This window comes from Anabas testudineus, chromosome 7 (assembly GCF_900324465.2).
Source record: "Anabas testudineus chromosome 7, fAnaTes1.2, whole genome shotgun sequence".
Lineage (NCBI taxonomy): Eukaryota > Metazoa > Chordata > Actinopteri > Anabantiformes > Anabantidae > Anabas > Anabas testudineus.
Window position 1 is genome coordinate 4,227,056 of NC_046616.1, and position 15,153 is coordinate 4,242,208.

Below are 15,153 nucleotides of genomic sequence, written 5' to 3' on the forward strand. Positions count from 1 at the left end.
AGACAAGAGGAGGAGGAGGGAGGGAGGGAGCGGATGGGTGCGACTAGACGCTCAGGGTCATAGGTCAGGGTTGCAAGTGCCGGGATGTTTTGTGTCGAATCGCCCTCCGTCACCACTACGACTGTTGTTACAACACACACCCATCGCTTGGTGTGAACGCCTTTGGGGGTCTCAGGCCAGTCCAGCAGACCCCCGCCCACACATTCAATTTGAAGTTTAACCACAGACATGCAGAGCTTTGGTTTAACGGCAGAATCCGGGTCAGAGCTCAGGGGAGAGAAAACCTGACCTCCAGCTTTAACAAACACACACACACACACACACACACACAGGAAGAGATAATAAGTCATTATCACTGCATGTTGTCATCCTCTCTTTCTCCAGCAGTTCCTCCACCTGAAATCTCTCGTCTCTAGTGTCTCCTTCATCCATTAAAAGTTTTTTTTTGAAAAGTGCTGCCACAAACACATTTTAGTTAATTAACGAAAATCAGGTCACACAACTGTTCCAGCAGACACGCTGTTGAGTTCCTGTAAGACTGCAGTTGGACTACGTTATGAAAGACCTGAGGAACTTTGACATTTTGAAAAAGGGGATACAGAACAAAAAACAGTGTAAAAAAATAGTACTGTGAAAGCTCCATTTGTAAAATTGATGATGACACTGAGCAGAGAGCATGGCAGACATTTCTTCTCATACTGAGAGATATCGAGACAACACGACAAATGTCTGCGACTGAACGTAGATAACGTACAGAGATAACTTTACAGACAGTAAAGGACAGCTGTGTTAATATTACTAACATTTAAATCATCCTGAAAAAACTGGTGTGTATTGTAGATCTGAAACTACAGCGAGCAGCTAGATTAACCTAGAACAGACTGTAAACAGGAAGTCAAGTTGAGTTGTTTCCAAATATAATAGAATCTGCTTACCAGCACCTCGAAGACTCACAAATTAACATGTTATGTCTTGTTTGAAGGCCATGCACAAACTAAATAGTACAAACAACAATTTGTGTTTGAACCTGTTATTTCAGGCAGCAGAGTAACAAAACACTCACGTCCAGCTCAGACTTGTAATTCTAAGTTGGAGATTTGAGAACTTCCGACCACAAAATGTGTCAACACACACTGACAACATGGCTGCAGAATGTCCATCTCTGTCTTTTACATCACAATATGAATCTTTAAGGCATGAAATACGTTGATTAACGATATTTAAAAGGTGAAAAATAACCATAACCTTAAAATAATACATGTCCTGTTCTTCCTGTTTAGCTGAATTTGCATGAATGCAGATGTTGCAAGTGGAAATCTTTCTCCATCAGGTGCGATGACTTCCTCAAGTCTTCAGCTACACGTTAAAGCCCAGAATAAAATGGAAGTGTGAACAAGGCAAATAAACCACTTTTCCGTGTAACCCTTTCTGATTTACTGTATATCCTGATAATGTGAGTGCTCAGATGAGAACTCAGATGTTTATTAGGTCTCACATATTGCACATATCACCTCACACTAAAACATAAACACGGAGGAGAAGAACAGAGGTGTCGTCTCTGTCGAGGAAAGTCGAGGAAAGTCGAGGAAGACATTAGATCCATATCTGCATGTGTGGCAGGACCCCTGCTGTGTTCACACCAGATTCAAATACATGTTGTATCCTTAGCTGGTAATGTCACAGTGACAACAAGACTCCAATATTCCCAACACCAAAACAGTCCAAACAGTATATACAGAATAAATCTACAGTATAAAGTGAGTGATGTCAACTTTATCACTTAACACGTCAATGAAACTGAGCATAATTTCCAAAGTTGTTGAGCTGTTCCTTTATTTTTTCTCACTCCTCACCCACGTCCCACTCTGCACCGCTGTCAATCTGGGACACATGATGCAGAGTATGTGGCACGAGGCCGACTGCAGCCGTGTGGAACCCCCTGCTGACTGTCAGCTGTACGCTTATAGAGGCACTTCACCGCAACATGAATTATGGATGGTATGAAAATGAATAATGAAAGGAAGATAATATACGTAGCTGGTGCTGAAACTAAATAAGAAACAACGTTGATTCATCCCAGAGATGTAGCCATTAGATTTGACACGGTGTTTGTGTTGTTGATGTGTGTGGAAAACATTCGAATAATTTGAATCTTGGTAGTTTGAGTGTTGTAAGAAGAAAGTAGGAAACATAACGAATCCAGAGTTCCCAGAACACTTGCAAAATAGGCCAAGTTTAGATGATAAAAAGCAAAACATTTGAGGTCAAAGAAAGTTTAGAAAAGACAAAAATGAATATTTAAAGAGTGAAAAAACAGAACAGAATAATGTCCATGATATGGAACTGCAGAGTTTTCAATATTAATAATAATATAATGTATATAAATGAACAAAGAAGCTGTGGGATCTTAACAAGTAAATGTTATTTAATGGCTCCTATTTTCACTTCTGTTAAATTATTGCAAACAGCATTTTCATAAATAATTTGTAACCATTTTATTTCACTGTAGAATTCATAATATTTTATTTCTTGTCATTATCATAATAATACTTCATAATGTCACGACTGTGATGTGAAACATCATTTTTTTACGTGTTTTCTTTTAAACATACTTCACATTTTGTGTTTCTTTATAACAAATCTTTTCGAACATTATCATTCCTCATAAAAAACATTTTAACAGTATTTTAAATGTACTTGCTCGCTTGCAGCCTTTGCAGACACACTGCTGGTGCTTTAAGGGCTGCATTGCTTCATGCAGAGTGCAGGTCTGTCAGAGCTCAAACCTCCGGCTGCTCCATTCACATGTTTGTAAAACCAGGATATGAAACTTTCCTTTAGAGAATTCCTGATGTAACGTGTAGTTCACATGTAGATATTTAGTTGAAACCACACACAAAACATACGTATGTGACATTCCCACGTAAGAAGGAAATCTGAGTATTTATGATGCTGGTCTGTCCCTGAGGCGACGTATGGCATGCTATATGTTTTCAGACAAACAAGTGCTAACAGGATCTGGACCTGACTATAAACTCTTAAAAAACAGGATATGAAACTTGTATAAAGTTTTCAGCATCTAGCTCTGTCTTCCTCTTTTCTCACACTGGCTGTGTAACTACATAAAACATTATTTACACTATATTTGACAGAGGAGATCCAGTCATTTGTGAACATTATTAATTATATGCTGTGTTGCTGCTTTGAACTGTGCTGCTGATGCTTTGACCTCCGTTACCTTTCAACTCTGGACTGTTCGAAGAAACCTCCACAGTCTGGGTCTGAAATAGCTAATGGATAACCACCATTCCTTTGTTTGTCCATTTTCTATAAAAGAAAAATCATTAGCACCAATTACGTAGATTTGGAGCAGATTCATTCCTGTCACGTTTGCCAGAGGCTCCGGTCAATTTATCCCCTTTACAAAATAAACAGAGGTGACAGATGAGAGAACAGGCTTCTAGATTAATTGGTATTAAGTTAATTAGGAAGTAGCTGGGAATCCCATTGGGTCAGGACCCTGGTATTGTGTACCCAGGTGATTCATCATGGGAACTGAACCCTTGCTGACACACAGAGGAAGATGCACAGCTTCCAGGGCATTGACAAAACCAACCCTTCGCTGCCACAGTAACCAACAACACAACAGGAATACTAACACAGCTAAATGGATTCAGCGAGTGTTGAACTCGGGTTTGTGAGATGTTAGTTAGTTAGTTTCCATCAATTCTCTTCTTCTTGCTTTTAAATGTTTACTGTCAGATGTAAAACTCTTAAGGAAGTAACCATTTGTATAATTTACCTGTTATACAATGTATTTTTAGAGCACATCAATGGTACTCACATTACAAACACACACATTATATGTTTTTGTTTATACTTTATTGTGCAGTATTAACAGATTTTCCAGAAGGAGACACTTCTGCTCTGCTCACTTGTCAGTCTACTTGCTGTTACTGGACTAAAGGTAGAGGAGAAATCCGATTGTACAGCTGCACATAAATATATTTTACAGTAACGTGGTTATTCAGTGCATGTCAATGTAGTCTCAGTTCTTCTATAACCTGATTTCTGCCAGTAATCTGATTACCTTTTGTGCATATAAACATCATTATTGAAGCACAGAGTTGCTGTTCGTCTTCATTCTAAGATGAACATCTCACCCTGCTTTCCTGGATGATAGGAAACTGCAAACTGAGGGTGTTTCACCCTCAGTTTGCAGTTTCCTATCATCCATGCTGCCCTACACAAACAGACAATGTTATCACCCCTCACCAGACATCAAATTTAAACACTCACTATCAGAAGAGGAACAGAGAGGAGGAGTAGGATAGAAAGAAAAAGAGAAAGTACGAAGGAGGGAAAGTTATGAAAACAAGTCAGAACTTTCATGGGGTGAATGGACACGGGATGATTTGCTCTTTACATCGTGTGCAGGATGAAACTGAACAAGCCGATGAACTTGATTTCAAATCTGAAATTCTGATCTGGAAGGTTTTGGTCAAGGTTTGCCCAAAAGAATATTCCAGGTAATGTTTTTCATTCCAAAGCTCAAATGTTAATCAATGCAGAACAAAAATAAAATGACTTGGACTTGTCCCTGAGAAGGTTTAAAGCCTCAGAACTACTGAAAAATGTCCGATTCAGGTGGAGCTGATTCTGTCGTAGTTCTGGGACAGTGGACCAGTGAGTCTGCATGAGTCCCCCACACTGAACTGTGGCCTTTGTATAAGTAGAGTGAGGCCTGTGTCTGAATTCTCAACAGGAAGTAGAGGGCTTTGAATGGGAATGCTGGGATGTGCCAGGTCTGTACAGATTGTTTTTGTGATTTTCATGGAAAGGAGAGCGTCTGATAAGGCGTCCTCAAGATTGCATCTCTGCTATTTGTGGATGGATGCTTGCTCCATCAAAGCCTGGCTCTTGTAAACAATGTGAAGCTTTTCAGATGATTGTGAAACATCAAGTGTGGAATGAGGGTTACCACCATATGTTTGCCTACTTTTTGTCCTGCAGTTGTAATATTTATATTTTCATATTCATATATATATACATATATACTATCCTTCATCTCAGCTGTTCTTCTGTCTTCTTGTCTGACTCTCGGTGGACTGTAGATTAATTTAGTTCTTAAAACATCAGCCAACAGACAGTTTCTTAATAAAAGATGGTTCTTATTAATGTTATAAATTAGCTTTTAAAGGTAATCTCCATTCTTTCTGCTGTCATCGTACAAATGAGATTGGTTTGTCCTCTGCTAGCTTACAACCAGCATCTCTACAGCCACTATTTTGGCTGTATGGTGCAAATAGACACAGTCCACTGGTCAAGATTGCACAAATGATGCATGCTGAAAAAAAGCTTACTGTGTGAACACACAGAAGTGGAACGACAAGCTTAGATGTTCAAAGGAGGCTCAGAGTAGAACCGCTGCTTCCTTCGGATGGGTCAGGTGGTTCAGGCATTGGATTAGGGAGCCTGCTGGATTTCTTCCTGTGGAGGTATGCTGGGCATGTTCAACATCCAGAACACGCTGGAGTGATTAAATATCCTGTCTGGCATAGGAACCCAAATCACCCAGAAAGAGATGAAGGATGCTGCACCCTAGTTAAACGGTGGAAAATGGACGGATGAGAGGATGATACAGAATTAAACATGCTGACATTATGAGTATTCAGCATGTATTGCGGTAAATGATGAAATAATGTAATGTAGGCTGTTTGTTTGGCTCCTGCTGCAGATTAAGCATGCAAGCACAAGCGCTCAATCATGGCCACTTCCCAATCTCTTTCATCCTTAGTCATGCATTGGTGTTTGCTTTGAGGAGATGCCAATAAGGGGGCGAGGGCCACCAATACGACAAAAAGCAGCAGAGCAGAATTTAGCTGGAGCGATAGGAAAGAGGGATGAAGAGGAAGCGAGAAGAAGAGGAGGAGGAGCAACATCATTAGCATGGGAGTGAAGGGAGTATGACCCAGATACACACAATGCCTCAAGGGTGGAAGCGGACGGGACAGACAATCATGCAGACTCATGTGCCAACACACACACACACACACACACACACACACACACACACACACACACACACACACACACACACACACACACACACACACACACAATCGTGTTCTGCCAAGGTCCAGACAAGTTGTACAGGAAGGACAAGGCCAAATAAAACAAGCCGGGACATGCTGAGGCTAGGCAGTGGCAGATAGAGCCAGGCACGAGTGTAAGGCTTTCACACGCACAGTGCACGAGGCCAAGCAGTGACAGAAAGATCTGAGGCCACACACCATTAGTCTGGGTTTCTGCTTTCTGTGACCTACATTCACCATGTTAGGGGAATTAGGGGTTTGGGGCAGATGCATTCTAGTGGCTGACAAGCAGACAATCTGTCCTCGCTTCTCGTCTCTCTGCCGCAGTTTCCCCTCAGCTGACTAAGCTGTAGCTCTGTTATGTATGCTATATATGACGAGATGAAAGAGAAACTTGCAAAGCACAGAGGGATCTGGAAAAACGAGTCAACCTTTAGAATCACTTTCCTGCAGGGTAAACTGAATTTAATTCATGAAAAGGATGTGATGAAGCCTTTATCTCGACAAAAGGAGATGGTAAAGGATGACAAAGCACTCTCAGTGACCCTCTGAGGCAGCGCTGGGCTGAATCTGTCTTTTGTCAGGATGTCAGACGGGAAACATGTTCGTTCAGGACGTTTGGGGCGTCCATGTGTTTGGTTAACGTGCCAGATTGGCTCCAAGCTGACACCCTAAGCTGATTCCCTCCTTTCAATCCTCATTTCTGCTCCTTTATTGTTGTAAGTGAGGATGGTGGGTGAGCGCAGAACAAAAGGGAGAGATGACGGATGGCTAACGTTTCCTCAAGAGAGATGGAGAAACATCTCCAATTCTAATGGGACAGGAGAGAGCGGCTGGGGGTCAACGTGGGGTGAAATCCTGCAGGGGATAAAGAATAAAGTGTGTGTGTGTTGAGGGGGAAGGTGGAGGGGGTTGATTTGGGGTTACTTGCACCGTCACGGTCCTCCTCTAATTTCCATAAATGAGTCAGGGACGCGTGCCCTACTGTGTTCGTGTTGTACTGGCAGCTGCTGTCTTGTCTGACAGACGTCTTCGCTGACTGAGTAGCTTCATCCCATTTATTTCTGTCAAGGGAGATAAATGCACTTCATCAAGCTTGACGCTGGATCGTTGGATCATCTGTGAGGTTACTTTAGATGTATTTCTGGAATACATCAAATGTTTTTCCATAAATGGAAACTGAAACCCAACTGGTTGGGCGGCATGTCAATAGGTAATGATTTTGACAGACGCCGACTCTCACAAGAAGTCTGAGCGCTCACTGGTGCATCTGTGTTAACCATTAAATCAGAACAAAAATACATTTTCAGTGGGAATCAATGTGTCATGCATCTAATACAACAATGTTTAATAATGTTTATGTTCATTTCATAAAACGTGTCCTAATTCTACTGTTTAGATTTCAACAATGCAGGCTGAATGATAGGAGAAGGTGTCAGAACCTGAAAGATATGCTAATCGTTCATACCATTGAAATGCAGCCTGGGGCTTGTTGCAGCAAGATAAACACAAGGACAGTACCGCTATTGTTTTTGAAAGGCTTTCATTTTCAAATGTGATGCATTCACAGAGAGCTCGTCTGCTGCAGCCGTAAACGTTTGTGTGATGCTGCTCTCTAGTGGACACGTCGGCTGTTTGCCATCAAACCAACATACTCAATGGAAAAATGTCACTCACATAAAACATAGTTCTCCGTGATGATGACCTTGTTTTACTATTAAGAAGTTCTGAAATTAGCATTCAGCCCAAAAACATTAAGGTGAATGAAAACAAGATTTCTTAGACTTACGTGTTATCTTAGTAATTACGTGTTATAAGTCACTATCTGATTGACTAATGATGTGTTACTGTTTAAGCAGCACTTCAGTGTTGAGATACATGTATACTGTTAATATCAGGCAATAAAACTCATATTTTCACAGCTAAAATCACATTTAGATGTTTGATAACTGAATTCATCCAACTGAAACTAACCAACAGTCCTGCAAACATTTCTGTTTTCTTTCCATTTACTAATATCTCGTCATTAAACTTATTTTCAGAGTGTCCATCCCATTCATTGGATAACTACAGCTACTGGTTACTTTTCTTAATAACATAAAATGCAGTCTAATTATTTCATAAATCAAAATAATTTCAAACCTTTTGTGAAACTCACTCAGCAGAATGTGATGTAAATCATCTATACATCCATTATTTCAGCCACTTTTCCATTTTAGAGTCACAGGAGTGTTTGAGTCAACCACAGTCTTGCTTTAAAATAATTCAAATAGTAATTAATAGATTTTAAATATATGATCATCAAAACTCATCATCAATCCTCAACAGCTGCAACATTAGAATGATGCATCAATAATTATTTTCCCATATAATACTGTAATATTCACTGAAATGAGACATTGTGCATTAAAAACATTTTTACTTTTGGTACTCAGTAATTTCTAGCATTTTGAGCTAATACAGTTTTTTTCTTTACTTTAGTTATGTATTTAATTCTGATAATTACACAGCCCAGATCAGAGTTATGTTCATTTCCAACTATAAACTAAACATTATAACCTTCATGAGGGCAGCGTCTATTGCAGAGCTGTTAGACTTCATCAGATTTAACTGTGTTTACCAAACAAACCGGCAGCTACAGGATCTAAAACCTGCAGCTGAAGCATAAAGAACAACACATTTATGAGCACCTGCACATTTCTGCCAAGAGATATCGACACACATGTACTTTGGCCGTTGAGTAAAGCAGGTGAACATGCAGACTGTGAGCACAGACGGGGCTGGTAGACTGATCACGTCTGTCCTGATCTCACCCCTGCAACCTCCTGTCTCTGCATTACTGCTGGTGACTGTTGGCAGCCTTGTGGACCACATACCACCCACAGGCAGCCGCTGGGCTCGTAGCCAAACAGCTACAGGATGAAGGCGGCTTTGGGCCAACCTGCACTTGTGAAGGCGTTAGTTGGGGTAAAGTGTGAGAACTTATCTCTCGCTGTGTTTGTCTTTATTTATAAAAACCTCCACCTCACTTTCTGCTACACCTGTGCACAATCTCCTATGTCCTGTAAATGATAGTCCCCTCTGTGTCCTAATATAACTTAAAGTCTCTGCTCCGTCTGCACAGGAGCCCTCTGGAAGGAGCACAGAGGCAGAGGGAGGTACAAACTGGACCAGAGGGGGACTGAGAGAGACTGTATCTTTGTGTCGTCTTTGTTCTGCATGTTAAACTCAGCCCACTTTCTCTGACTCTGCCAGGCCTGTCACATGCTCTGCTAGATTGTTTACTTGCACTGGTTTGGTCTAAGCTCCCCCTCTCTCTCTCTCTCTCTCTGTCTCACTCTCTCCTCCTCCCATCCAGCCTCCCTCACCCGCCCACCAGTTGGTTACTGCGTAGTGTTAATGTGGCGATAAGGGACGACACAGGACCGAAGGCCCAGACAGCCCTTTAGTTTCACAATTCTGTTTTTCTGCTGTTGCATCTTCTAAACCTGCAGTTTCACCCCCACACTGCCGTGAGTATCTGTCTTTGCAGAATCAAATAAACAAGGCCAGGAGTGGGGAAGGGGACATGGGGGGAGGTTGGCTCTGCTCCCACTCCCCTAACCCCACACAGCTAGGGACAGAGGCGGACGTGCAGAAAAGAAAGATTTCCCAGAGATTTCTAGAAGTAGAAGGATAAATGTGCAGCAGACGTGTTTATATAAGAAGCTAAAACTGCTCCAGAGACACGTGTTAGTATATCAGATAGATTTCTACCTGAATAACTGCATGATGTTACACTTGAAAGCATTTTTCCATTCACTTGCATCAAATTCTTGACTCTGCATGAATAAAACACTAAGAAACGTTATAAACACGGCTGATTGATATTAATATCTGCTCACACATTACTGCTTCATTTACAACTAAAAGACACTGGAAGGAGTTCTTTAAAGAGTTCAGAGCGAAGCCTGTATGACACATATTCCTTTTTTCTAATTGCTGTTGGTGAAATCGGTTCAATGTTTCTGTTTCTTGTCGTCTCTCTGAGAAGGTCAACTCGAACTCTTTAATTGACTGGCTGCCAGTTTCCTCCATTTTCATTTGCTGTGTGTGTGTGTGTGTGTGAGTGTAATGACCGGTGGAAGGACAAGAGCAGCGTGCAGGAAACTAAATCTAAAACATAATTAAGACATCATTTCTAGAACATTCACTGATTTGTTTTCTTCCTACATCTAGACAGTGGTGCAGAGAGTACTCTAATCATTTACTTCAATTAAAATAGTAATATCACAGGGTAGAAATACTGTTACAAGTAAAAGTCCTGCAAGTACCAAACCGTAAAAGTACTCTATGCACAGAATCACAGCACAAATGTGTAAAAATACCTGATGTTAATGTCAACAGTGTTGAGTAAACATGCTGACCACCACTGCATCTATCCTCAATCTATGATTTTCTATTTCAGTGGCTGCTTTTTTTAACTTCACGTTTCACCACACTGCGTTGAAAAGATAAAAAATAATGAGGTGAAGACTCAGACTGGCAAAGAAGGGATTTGGTTTTCAACCAGGCCACCTTTCTAAATGATCCACTGTGAATTACAACACCTAGAGACATAAGAAGGTGCATCGGCTGCTTTAAGAGGATGAATGAGCTACTAAATGTTAGGGCAACCTAAAAGCTAATGGAAAACAGATATGGAGAGAGAAATGGTTGTATGGAAATGTGTGTGTGAGAAAGACAGTTATAATAATAACAACAACAACAACAACAATAATAATAATAATAATACTCTTTCTTAAGGAGCTGTTGCATGCTGCTGCCTTTAGGTTATCTGCAGAAAGTCGTAAATAACACTTATTTTGAGTTAAGGTTCGTCAGTTTAACATTACTACTATTTGGTTTGTATTGAAATAATATTACTTGTGATTTTGCCTTTTACTGAGAAAAGTCACTTCCTATAAATGTAAACTAAACTAAACTAGTGAGAGAGAAAAGTAAAAACGACTTTTCAGGATATTTATGAAAAGCCTATATTATATAATTCAGCACTTAAACCTTCACTGAGTCAGTTACTGTTAAAACGAGCCCTGTCAATAAATGTAAGCTTAAATCTTTTATTTTTGATTCACAATCTGATGTATTATGGCTGCACGCGTTTTAAAATTACTTGTACTTATTATTTCCGACGCTACGTGAAGGCGCCTTGTTGTCAGCTGCACTAAATGCAGCAGCTGAACTTTATAAACTCATCAACAGGAGGAGGTTAGAAAATCTCCAAAGTGAGTCACAGCTCTAAATATTGAAGTACTGAAGTACTGAAGTACTAAATATTGAAGTACTGAAGTACTGAAGTACTAAATATTGAAGTACTGAAGTACTGAAGCACTAAATATTGAAGTACTGAAGTACTGAAGTACTAAATATTGAAGTACTGAAGTACTGAAGCACTAAGTATTGAAGTACTAAAGTACTGAAGCACTAAATATTGAAGTACTAAATTACTGAAGTACTGAAGTACTAAATATTGAAGTACTAAAGTACTGAAGTACTAAATATTGAAGTACTGAAGTACTAAATATTGAAGTACTAAATATTGAAGTACTGAAGTACTGAAGTACTAAATATTGAAGTACTAAAGTACTGAAGTATTAAAGTACTGAAGTACTAAATATTGAAGTACTGAAGTACTGAAGTACTAAATATTGAAGTACTAAAGTACTGAAGTACTAAATATTGAAGTACTAAATATTGAAGTACTAAAGTACTGAAGTACTAAATATTGAAGTACTTGGCTGTGTGTGCGCACACGTGCGTCTGCAGTACCAGTCGTACTAGTCTGATAGAGCTCGTGTCGCTGTTTACTGTTTACCTGTTTACTGTTTACCTGTTTACCTGTTTACTGTTTATTGTTTACCTGTTTATTGTTTACCTGTTGACCTGTTTACTGTTTACCTGTTTATTGTTTACCTGTTTACCTGTTTACTGTTTACCTGTTTATTGTTTACCTGTTTACCTGTTTACTGTTTACCTGTTTACTGTTTATTGTTTACCTGTTTACTGTTTATTGTTTACCTGTTTATTGTTTACCTGTTTACTGTTTACCTGTTTGCTGTTTACTGTTTACCTGTTTATTGTTTACCTGTTTACTGTTTATTGTTTACCTGTTTACTGTTTATTGTTTACCTGTTTACTGTTTATTGTTTACCTGTTTACTGTTTACTGTTTGCAGATGATCTACCTGAGCGCAGGGCGCGTGGGGAGCTTCCTGGCCAGGCGCGCGACTGCTGCGCTGAGCACCGGCAGCGCGAGGATGGCGAGTCACGGTCACGGTAGGAGGGGGTGGGGGGGTATTTACCTGTCCTGCAGGTAGACCTACAGGTGATGCTGAGATTCTGTGGCACCGTTAGAAATTTCAGCTATTTTGTCAAATTCTACTTATTTATTAAAGTAATTTGTAATTTATTACTTTTAACATTTAACTATGCAGTAAGTAACTTTACTCAAGTACTTTTACTTGAATTAAATATTTCTTTTTATATTTTGTTTTACTTTTATGCACCTACATTTATTTTGCACCTTTAGTTACTAGTTACTTCTTGAATATGTACCATGTTAATAAAAATATAATTTATTTTATTACTTACTATAAATTTAATTTTATTAAAATTATAATATGTAATGTATTATAATATTATTATGATTATATTTATAGAATACTCAACAATTAACTCAACTAGATAATTTCAAACGGTTTGGATTATGTGGAGAGGTTTTGTAAACTTTAGCAGAGTTCAAGTAAAACTGACATAAAATGCATTTATTTGTAATTTGGCCTCAGACCAGCAGGTGGCGCTGCTCCACCAGCAGATGGTTCTTAGAGCTATTGTTTAATCAAGTATCAGACACATGAGAACAAAACAGTTTTCTAAGACGGGGTTTCAATATGTTTCCTATCATCGTGCATCGTCCCCCTCCCTGTCTTTGTCCCTCTAGAGGTGGCAGAGAGCGTGGACATGTCTCTGCCGATGTACTGCGACCGTGTGGACACCCCTCTGCCCGACAGACCCTACAAAGCCGAACTGACCACTGCTGACAAGAGCCTGAAACAGAAGGAGAAGGGGCCCTGGAACCAGCTGAGCAAGGAGGAGAAGCTTGCCTGTAGGTTTATAGCAGGATACAGCAACACACACACACACACACACACACACACACACACACACACACACACACACACACACACACACACATCATCATGTAATGATTCCACAACACAGAGACAGAGAAATTAGAGCTGTTCTCCTATCGACCTCTATCTGGCTCATCCCTCTCTCCTCCCTCCTGCAGTGTATCGGATGAAGTTCTGTCAGACCTACTCGGAGATGAGGCGGCCATCAGACGAGTGGAAGACTGTGATCGGGGGTGCCTTGATTTTCCTGGGCTTCACGGGCCTGGTGGTCTGGTGGCAGAGAGTCTACGGTGCATAGCTTTATACAGTGGGAGGAGTACAATCAGTCATGTTCCCTAATGAATCTCAACATTACAGCTTTAATTACATACAAACGTGTATAAATTCAGAACCAGCAAGTGATGTAGAACGTTTTTCAGCTCAGCAGAGGCTTTGTGAATATTTGCTGCAGCCATTTAGTCTGTTTAGTGTCTATAGTTCACACTTGCTCCGTATTCATTTTTCATTTTGCCTATAACGAGCTCTCTGCACGTCACTGCTGTTTACAGACAGTAAAAAGCACAGATGTAACTAATAACATTACCAGTGGCTCTGCTCCTTTCAAGTGTTCCAGTAAACCGTCCCCGACAGGCAGCATGCACAGCACCAGAGCCCTGGAACTGACTCATGTAGAGGGACCGGGGGGTTTATTGGTGCAGTGGTGGCTCTGTGTGGAGCTTCTTCATCTACAGACACGGTTTTGTTTTCACTGAATTGACTTGTATCTCTCTCTCTAGTCTACCCTCCACGCCCCAGGAGCTTTGAGCCCGAGTGGCAGGCCCAGCAGCTGCAGAGGATGTTGGACATGAGGATGAACCCCGTCCAGGGCTTGTCCTCCACCTGGGACTATGAGAAGGGCCAGTGGAAGTGAAGAGACGTGAGGACCGTGGCTGAGTTGGCACAGAGTACGGACCTGTCACTCCAGGACGTGGCTTTGTTCCAATCTGTGAGCTGCTTTAAAATCTAAAAAAAAAGATGGAGCTAATCCACGGTGACCACGTCTGAGGCGATTTAACTCTGTGCCACCTTTAGCTCAGACGCCTCGTTTCCAACCACTGCAGCCAGGTTCAGATCTGTGTCCATCTTGGTGTAAGCTAATCACAATAAACCTTTGCTGATGTCTCGATCCACCTTTTTATTACAAGCTGTAAACTCTGCTCAGCTGCTCGTGTGTTTTGCTTTTTAGTGGCATGTTTGAATGAAAAAGGGAAAAATGTTAAAGCACATTTTCTGATTCTACAATATTTAAGGCTTCTTTATCCTTCGACTACACTTCAGAGAGTACTGTACCTTTTACTTCTCTACATGTACTTTCCATAGCTCGTTGCTACTGATTTAGTTATTTTTCAAACAACATACGACTCATTTCTAAAACACAACATTATAACTTTGGGATTTTGGGACCTGTCCAATAGTAAAATTCATTATTACAGTTTCAGTACTGATCCTAATTTAGCTGCTTCTGAAAGTCCCGGTTTTCACACCTGTGTTGTAGAGTTGGTTCTAAACTTACTTAAATGGATAAAACTGTTTTCAATCTGCCCTCAACAGCCCATGAACTGTGTTTAGGTGTTGATTAAGGTTTGTAAAACCTCCCTTTAGTAGAAACTGCAGCTTCTGGTCTTTAGTCTCTGCGAACGTTAACACACCTGGATTTAAGCAGTTTACAGTTCTTTTACCTAATTTCTGTCAAACTGCAGCTTGAGGCCTTTAGTTTTACACTGTAAACTGATGGGTTTTATATTTATCACTAAAATAGTTAATTCTGGATGAGTTCTTCTGTTTAACATTATTCAGTTCAACCAGCTTTTATAATTTAAATGAGTGATAAACAGGGAATATAAAACA

General features: G+C 40.3%; 1 protein-coding gene across 1 annotated transcript; it reads left to right on the plus strand.

Annotated features, from left to right (window-relative positions):
• The first annotated feature begins 9,451 nt into the window (after positions 1–9,451).
• Positions 9,452–14,885, plus strand: LOC113167000. The gene is made up of 5 exons (XM_026367297.1): positions 9,452–9,607; positions 12,310–12,409; positions 13,074–13,238; positions 13,425–13,556; positions 14,043–14,885. Exons 2-5 carry the CDS (start codon positions 12,310–12,312, stop codon positions 14,174–14,176), a joined length of 531 nt encoding a protein of 176 aa, XP_026223082.1. The 5' UTR covers positions 9,452–9,607; the 3' UTR covers positions 14,177–14,885.
• The last annotated feature ends 268 nt before the right edge of the window (positions 14,886–15,153 follow it).

What these genes read in the sequence shown, in the direction of transcription:
- LOC113167000 (XM_026367297.1), top strand. Translation starts at nt 12,310, where the DNA reads ATGATCTACCTGAGCGCAGGGCGCGTGGGGAGCTTCCTGGCCAGGCGC. An exon ending in GATGGCGAGTCACGGTCACG is followed by an intron (nt 12,410 to 13,073) that starts GTAGGAGGGGGT and finishes TTGTCCCTCTAG; the next exon opens with AGGTGGCAGAGAGCGTGGAC. An exon ending in CAAGGAGGAGAAGCTTGCCT is followed by an intron (nt 13,239 to 13,424) that starts GTAGGTTTATAG and finishes TCCCTCCTGCAG; the next exon opens with TGTATCGGATGAAGTTCTGT.